The sequence below is a fragment of the Hydractinia symbiolongicarpus genome, chromosome 11 (assembly GCF_029227915.1).
Source record: "Hydractinia symbiolongicarpus strain clone_291-10 chromosome 11, HSymV2.1, whole genome shotgun sequence".
Lineage (NCBI taxonomy): Eukaryota > Metazoa > Cnidaria > Hydrozoa > Anthoathecata > Hydractiniidae > Hydractinia > Hydractinia symbiolongicarpus.
In genome coordinates, this window is record NC_079885.1 from 25,896,156 (window position 1) to 25,904,932 (window position 8,777).

General features: G+C 36.3%; 1 protein-coding gene across 1 annotated transcript; it reads right to left on the reverse strand.

Moving 5' to 3' along the window:
• Positions 1 to 2,324: 2,324 nt before the first annotated feature.
• LOC130613709 (piggyBac transposable element-derived protein 4-like) lies at positions 2,325 to 4,939 on the reverse strand. The gene is made up of 2 exons (XM_057435040.1): positions 4,585 to 4,939; positions 2,325 to 4,424 (listed from the first exon to the last, which is right to left on the reverse strand). The coding sequence occupies exons 1-2, from the start codon at positions 4,749 to 4,751 to the stop codon at positions 2,459 to 2,461; spliced, it is 2,133 nt and encodes a 710-aa protein (XP_057291023.1). The 5' UTR covers positions 4,752 to 4,939; the 3' UTR covers positions 2,325 to 2,458.
• Positions 4,940 to 8,777: the final 3,838 nt, after the last annotated feature.

An 8,777-nucleotide genomic window follows, 5' to 3' on the forward strand; every position in this document is an offset into this window, starting at 1 on the left:
CATCTTACCAGAATTATGTGCCAATATAATACAACCTGGTTGTTGTAGGTGCAAGATAATTGTTTTTCATGCCCTGTCCAGGATTCGAACCTGGATCTCTCGTTTGCAAGAGTGTCATAGCCATTAGACCAACAGGGCGTAACTCGTATTACTGCTTACCCTTGTACCATTCCCGTACCTTTTACCGTAGATGGAATAGTGAAATTTCCTAAACATTGTCAATTAAGGGCTATTCTCAACCATTGCGGCAACTTAAATAATGGTCACTACACAACCATAGCCTTCGACCAAATGGTACACAGGTGGATACATTGCAACGATAGAGCAGTAATTTTCTGTGATGACCGCCTTCTTAACAGTCACGAGTCATATGTTTTCTTTTTAGAAGAGCTGAGATAAGAATATTTTAACCGGAATGAGTCAGCAAGGGGGCTTGACTACACTCAGTCTTGTCTTTGGAGAGTGACGACTCCACTTATTAGCCCAGTCAAAAATAAAACAAAATCAAATAAAAATTAAGTTAGCAAGGGGGTTTGATCATACTAGGTCTTGTCTTTGGAGAGTGACGACTCCACTTATTACCCCAGTTAAAAAAAAGCATTAGCAGGGGGGTTTGATCACATATGATCTTGTCTTTGGAGAGTAACGACTCCAATTATTACCTGAGTTGAAACAGGGAATAGTACAGTTGAACAGACAATGGTCAAAGTTTACTTTAGGAAGATAGGAATGTCTAGTTTCCGCCGATGACCGTCCGCGGACTTCTTCGAGGTGACCCAGCTAGACATCCAGGGTACTTAGGTTCAGAAATATGGGTCTAAACCTACCTGCCCTTGGTTAACTCTTTCTATACCACGTGAATTTCATGGTAAATTTGGTAGCCCTTGAAAAAGCCTCATATCTTTTGATTGAAACATTATTAGGAAATCTATGACCCCTCAAAAGAAAGGTAAAAGATCAAGGATTCCAAATAAAAAAAAAATTTCAAAATTCATAATGGCCAAAATCCATAATGGCGGAAAAGCTGTTGAAATTTTTAGAGAAAATGGTAAGTTTTTATATTCTCTTGTTTCTAACTTGTTTTCACATAGTTGTAGGGTGATTTCTTTGCTTAAAAAGTTGTACCCCATTATATTTCTGACACTTTACAAAAAATTTCAGGTCAAAAGGACTATTAGTTCCGGAGTTATGGTCAAATTAAGCCGGTTTCTTATTTTAGTAAGAATGTAACCGTAAAATATTCATAAAAAATGGAAAAGTGTACCCTAAATAAAGTCTAATAACATAATACTTACTAGTTCCTAGAAAGTCAATGACCCCTCAAAAGAAGGGTAATGTATCAAAGATTTTTATTGTGAAAAAAAAAAGAAAATCTAAACCGGTTGAAATCCATAATGGCGGAAAAGATGTGAAAATTTCTTCAAAATTGTGCGTAAAAATGAATTATTTGATCAAAAAATGACTTCCACTTGGTTTTAGAGTGATGTTTTTGCTTACAAAGTTGTACCCCATTATATTTCTGACACTTTGCAAAAAATTTCAGGTCCAAAGGACTATTAGTTCCGGAGATATGGTCAAACTAAGCCGGTTTCTTATTTTAGTAAAAATGTAACCGTAAAATATTCATAAAAAATGGAAAAGTGTACCCTAAATAAAGTCTAATAACATAATACTTACTAGTTCCTAGAAAGTCAATGACCCCTCAAAAGAAAGGTAATGTATCAAAGATTTAATTTTGAAGAAAAAAAAGAAAATCTAAACCCATTGAAATCCATAATGGCGGAAAAGCTGTGAAAATTTCTTCAAAATTGTGCGTAAAAATGAATTATTTGATCAAAAAATGACTTCCACTTGGTTTTAGAGTGATGTTTTTGCTTACAAAGTTGTACCCCATTATATTTCTGACACTTTGCAAAAAATTTCAGGTCCAAAGGACTATTAGTTCCGGAGATATGGTCAAACTAAGCCGGTTTCTTATTTTAGTAAAAATGTAACCGTAAAATATTCATAAAAAATGGAAAAGTGTACCCTAAATAAAGTCTAATAACATAATACTTACTAGTTCCTAGAAAGTCAATGACCCCTCAAAAGAAAGGTAATGTATCAAAGATTTAATTTTGAAGAAAAAAAAGAAAATCTAAACCCATTGAAATCCATAATGGCGGAAAAGCTGTGAAAATTTCTTCAAAATTGTGCGTAAAAATGAATTATTTGATCAAAAAATGACTTCCACTTGGTTTTAGAGTGATATTTTTGCTAACAAAGTTGTACCCCATTAAAATTCTGACACCTTGCAAAAAATTTCACGTCCAAAAGACAATTAGTTCCGGAGATATGGTCACATGAAGCAGCCTCCTCCTATTTAGAGAATTATCGTAAACCGACGAATAATCGGTTCAAATCCTAATAAAGAACAGGAATACAAACAAAAGAAAATTTGCACAAATGAATGTTTTTCCTAGTGTTTGAATGTTGTATGCCACTTCTGAAAACAATTATTTTCTTTTGTAAAGTGCAAATAAACATCACATTGTGGAGCAGAACACTTCGTGTAAACACGGACTTGCTTCTTCAACTCTGCGTAACAGACTTTACAATTTCGTTTCTCTTCGGTGAATACCGGCATATGTTCAGTGTTATATCTCTTATCAATGGGAGCTTGGAAGTTATTGTAAACAGGAGGATCTGCATACTCTTCCATACTGGTTAGTTGCCTGATAACAGCCTCTCGAAAAACAAGCAAAGCGTAAGACTTAGGTCGCTTGAGCCCCGGAACATCAGGGTTACGGGAGCGATGCAATTGAAACAGTATGAAACCGTTGACTAAACCAACGTCGATCATGTGGAAGAACAGAGTTTTCCACCACCTTACACATTTTCGCAGCATGTTGTATTTTGCTAGATATTGGTCGGATTTATCTACACCATTCATATAAGAATTGTACCGTTGGATGCATTCTGGTTGTCTAACCGTAACTGTAGAAAATTTACCATCAGCTTTGACTTTCCTTTGTACTTCAACAAATTTATCTGCCCTGTCAATGGTGCTCACCATGGTAACCACTTTGTTGTCTTTCCATTGAAGACACAACGCTTTATCTTCACGGCTCCATCTCATAGCTCCCCGGTGTTGTTTAGGTGCCCAGCTCTTTTTTCCTCCCTTCATCGAATCCGGAAAACCTTTTCTGCTTTCAACCACTGTTCCACAAGACGGAGTTTGGTGTTTGAGAAGATCAATGACCAAAATGCATGACGTGTAAAAGTTGTCAAAGAAAATATGATATCCTTGATTCAAGAAGGATTCTGCCAAGGTCATCACAACACCATATCCAAGCCCGTGTTTTGGATGGACAACTCCATCCCCACTCCCCATGTAAACACTAAAGTCACATGTATAACCAGTCTTGCTGTCGGCAATTACCCAGAGTTTGATACCAAATTTAACCGGTTTGTTCTTGATATACTGGCGGATACCAGAACGATGTTTCGACTTGACAAGGCGCTCATCAACTGCTAAGTTTTGTTCTGGTTGGAACAGCGTGCGGCAACGATTTCTAAAATGATCGATGAACGGTGCGACCTTCTTTAGCTTATGACCTTGTTCCTCCTCCTCAGGATCCACAACATGTAGCATGGACAACAAAGCGTAGAACCTACTCCTGGACAGCATCTCCCTTGCCCATAAACCATGAAACAGTGATTTGACACTCCAGTATCGGTCGTGTCGCGGTAGCCGCACGATACCCATGTACATAAGTAAAGCGATAAATTGCTTCATCTCGTGGACAGAGGTTTCTTTCCATGACCCATCTTTTTTTGCACAACTTTTCTTTTTGCTGATGTTTCTCCAGCCATATGTATTAGTATGCTTCACTATATCCTGAATCAATTCCTCACTAAAGAATAGTTGGAAAAAATCAATTTCTTGAACGCCGCGTATCAATGGAACATCACAATGCAATCCTGGGTCACGTGTCGGAGTAAAATCTGGTAGAATGTTTGGAGTATCTGGATCATCATAACTCTTGGTATTCTTATGTGCTACTGGCTCCTTATTAGCTGGCTTCTTATTGGCTGGTTTCTTGTTAGCTGGCTTCTTTTTACCTTTTTTTGTAGAGGTATGTTTCTCGCAAATGTTTTCTTTGTTATCGCAGTCATCATCGGTTGACCCCAAATCAATAACCTGTTTTAGAGGACGGCGCGTGCGACGAGAAATTCTCGTACTGGGCTCATTAGTGACTGTGGCATGGTCAGGAACATTATTATTGGCACAGAATGTTAGAGAAACAGCAGAATTTAGAGCAGTTACTTGACTTTCATTGTTCAACGTTTCAGTCGAGTTTGTGGACAGCGGCGGTGGCGGTGAAGAAGGAGGCGGTGATGAGCGACCGACAAGATTGCTTTCAACATCAGCATTTGGATCACTAAAAATAAAAGGAAGCAATCACCCTGAGAAAAGTCTTACCATCACCTTTTATTGAGACTGTTTAAAAGTAGACATCAAGTATGTTACATAAAATAATTACAAGACAGGTTCCAAGCGAGAAACGCATAAGCACAGAAAAAGGACGATAAAGCACTTACTTTTCATCCCAATCCGAGTAGTAACCCAATAAAGCATTATCTATTCTTTCTTCTTCGTCACTACTGAGGCCCCCATGACATGAATCGATGTCAGAATCATCAGTTTCAAGCATATAATTGACAGCATCTTCAAGAGAAATTCTCCTTGAGCTTCCAGCCTTCGCCATTTTGTTTTTTGAATGTTTGTGATGTTGCTGGCCCGAATCTACAACTCACACGGAAACGAAAATACTTGAATCTGATTGGCTGATTCAAAAGCCGTATTTTGAGCTTTTATAGCCTGCGAGACGACCAGTGGTTGTTTCACAATTCGATTTTGAAGTCATCAGTCCCACAGGACTGATTTTAGCTGGGGCGGTATAGAAAGAGTTAAAGTTCTGTTCATCTTTTCAAATGTGTTTTGTCCTTTTTATTTTTTAAGATTTTTTTTAATTAATTCCTTGTATAAAGGGAGAATTGTGCTTTTAGAGGCATTTTCTCTAGAGGAGTACAACCTCTAGCTTATTTCCAAAGACCTAACAGGTTGAGTTCATCATTGCGGTGGCTTGCCACCTCTTTGTAAATTATTTTCTTTCCCTTACATAAAATATATATAAAAATACAGCTTGTATGGTGTGAAACTAATTAGCGAAAAAAATAATTAGTCAAATTAGAAATTAGAAATGCAAAAAAAAGTTTGAGTCATAATGAGTCATATTAAAACAACAACGATCAATCTAACAGGTCAATTTTGCAACACAAAATACAAATTCTAAATAATATTAAATTCTCTTATTTTGGTCCATTGCATACTGACTGTCTCCCACAAAAGATTAATCAAAATGTAAAGGGTGAGAGGTTAACGACAACGTCAAAGTTTGCAAAATTTAATTATTTCGAGATATAAATCTATTGCATATGCCCTCTAAAACAATATTTTATTCCAATTTTGATAATATTGCATACACTCTTTCCCCACAAAAGTTTTACAAAGTGTAAAAAAAAGAATGGTTGTAAGGAGTACTTCTGTTTCAACAAATATAAGTTTTGTCCTTAACCATTAAATCTTACACAAAATTTCAAATAACTACGATTTGGAACGCATCAATATTAAATCGATAAGGATCAGTCATTTTGGTATGTTGCACTTCCTGGTAAGAATTTTTACAAAATATAGAAAGCTAGCAAGGTGTAAAATCTAATTTTTCTTTTGTGTGTGGTCCTTTCCCACAAATAAAATGTCAAAAAATGTCTAAAACAACAAAAATTAGTTCTGTCAGTATATGTCATGCCATTGTCTTCCACAAAGTGTTCACCTTAAAGGCAGCTTTAAACTTTGAATCGAACCGGATTGGACTGGATGGGACCGAATTTTTGGTCCACGAATGCGCAAATTGCGCACATTTTGAGTCCAGAACAATGCAAAATGGATCTGAAAAAAAGTTGAAAGACATTCAACTTTTCCCGGATCAATGTTTAAGCCAATGAAGAACGAGTATTTTTTTGGTCATGTGACTTTGACACTATGGCGCTTATTCGAATAAAGTCTATGTTGAGAAAAGGAAATTTATATTTTAGGTAAAAAATTATAATTCCACTTCTTACCCAGTCACGCAAGATTGTACAGAGTAGGACAGATGAAAGTTATGGATGAAAGACTGTTTGCAGACCTCTTTTGAGATGACTCGGCTAGACATTTTGGGTACCTTGGAGTTGAAACCCTTGTACCCTTTACAGAAGTCCTGTCCTACTCTCTCTATCTGTTTGTTTGTTCAATTTTTGTGCCAATTATCTCCTTGAAAAATGGAAGAATTGTGTTCCTTTATATGAGCATATTCTTTAGAGGAGCAAAACCTCTAGAATTTTTGTTCTTCTTCCGCTAGGTTGCAATTTACGCCGGCTGACCATTGATTGGTCAACCCACCGTGAAAGTGGAGTTTGCTCACTCATTTCTCTTTCTTGAGACCATGTAAGAAGCATAACAAGGGGGCTTGACGTTTTGACTTTTCTTTGGGGTTGACCGTCCCACTTGTTACCCCAGTCCAGTAGGGAGACCAAGTTCCCTCACTTGACCTTCAAAATTGACGATCTTGCTGACCCGAGTTCCTTTTAAAAGAGCCAGATAGGGTTACAATTTTTTTTTCTATTTGTGCTAATTTTTCGACCTTAGTAGTATAAAACCTCAATTACGACAAGCTGGTCCTGTTGTTAGGCTGGTCCATTGCAGCAATGATCTGTGTAGGGCTGAGTGTTTGGCCCATTAACACATGTAAAGTCACTGCCAGAGTCAAAAGTTCTGGCGCACAGATCGTGGCCTGCTTTCTCTTAACTACGAATTCGTAATGAATTCCTTTGAAATTTATTCGTTAAAGGATATTTACTTTAATAAGTTTTATTTATTTTATGCACTGAATCGCTTGTTTTTATTGTCTCTAAACTGTAGCTGTTTTTATCATTTTTTTGGTTTATTGTTTTCTGTTGTATTCGAAGATTGTTCTTCTTTGTTCCTGTGTACTGTGTTACTTTAATGTTACTCAAAGTGGCCATCGTATAATTTGCCAAGTCTTTGCAACAAGGAAAATTTTAGATTATTTCGGAATCTTTAGGGGGGATAACCTCTACATAGCCATAACCACCTGTCTTTAGACAAGTATTATCATTACAGCTTGCTGTTTTGTCACCTCATTATCTACCACGAAGAATTTTAAATGGACTTGACAGCAGTCTCATCGAATATTCAGCTTTCCAATTTGAAGAGCCTGCACAAAGTGCTATTCAAGAGCAGCGGCAACAAGAGGAAGTAGCTTTAAATAATGCAGAAGTTAGAGAACAACTTGTTGACATTATTCAGGCATATCCAGTCTTATAGAACACAAGCCTGAGGTCTTTTAAAGATCTCAATAAAAAAGGCGCAGCATGGAAGGAGATTAGTAACAAACTGAAAATTTCAAGTGACTGTTATTTTTTACCTAGCTAGCTAACTGCTCACACTCTCTTTTGGCAATAGTACTCAAATGTGTGTTAATTTAGCATACTGTATGTGCAGATGGAAAATTAACAATAAATGTATTTTTGCTTTTTCAGGTGACGTGTTTAAGAAAGAATGGGGAAAGTTAAAAGGTAACTACAGAAATACATTAAGCAAACTATATAAAGCTACACGTTGGGAACAAGAAGCTCCCAACATGTAATTTTTTTTTGCAAAATTATCATTTTTACACGACAGCGTTTCTAATAGATTGTGTACTACAAACATTACATCGGCCGTCCTCTCGCCAATTCCTAGTCCTAGCTTGTCCGTGGTTGCAGACGATAAGATTTCAGACGGTTCTTCATTTGCATCACCGCCATAAAAATATATGAGTAGTAGTGCAAGCGAAAGTCGAAGTGCACACGAGCATATTACGAAATTGGTCAACACTACTAGAAAAATTTAAAATTGAAGTGTTGTGTGATATTTCTTCAAAAATGGTTTAATTAATGTCCCAACTTTGATAAAATTAAAAGGTTTTCTTTGCAAACAAAGACTTCTGTCCTATACGGTCCTGATCGTATGAGCGAGTGACTAAATAAATCTGTCGGATGGACAACTAATTACAGCGCTAAAACGATGGGATGCGTCATGATAAGATCGCTTTGGAATTGTCTCTTAACTATTGATATATGTTATAAGTTTCCAAACTAAAAATCAAATTTTATTAAGAACCATAGTTAAAAAATTTAGCGTATCCAGTTCAAACTTGTCCATCCGACAGATTTTCGTTACATAAAAATCAATATTCCATGGATATATCTACAATCTATTATTTTCAAAAGTATCAAATCTTGGATTGCTTGAACCAGAGAGAGCTGATCTGGAAACTCCTGATATGGCATTGTTTTTTAAATTCCATGAATACCAATAGTCCATCCGACAGATAAATTCTATCAAAATAGGGGTCTAAAAGACGTTTTACTCTTCGTTATATTAGAGTAATTTTCAAATTTTAATCAATGAATCAAAGAACTAAATGGTAAAGTCAGAAGAAAAGCGAAAAAATAACCAGAAAAAGTATAGTTTAAAGTTTGGATCAATGATTTAGAAAATGAGAATGTCCATCCGACAGATTTTCTATTATTCCTACTATACCTTACTAAAGGGCACCTGGTTGTTATCTCAAGCTTATGATTCTTTTACTAATGTTTTGCTACCGTGCTACGCCTTTTTTATACAT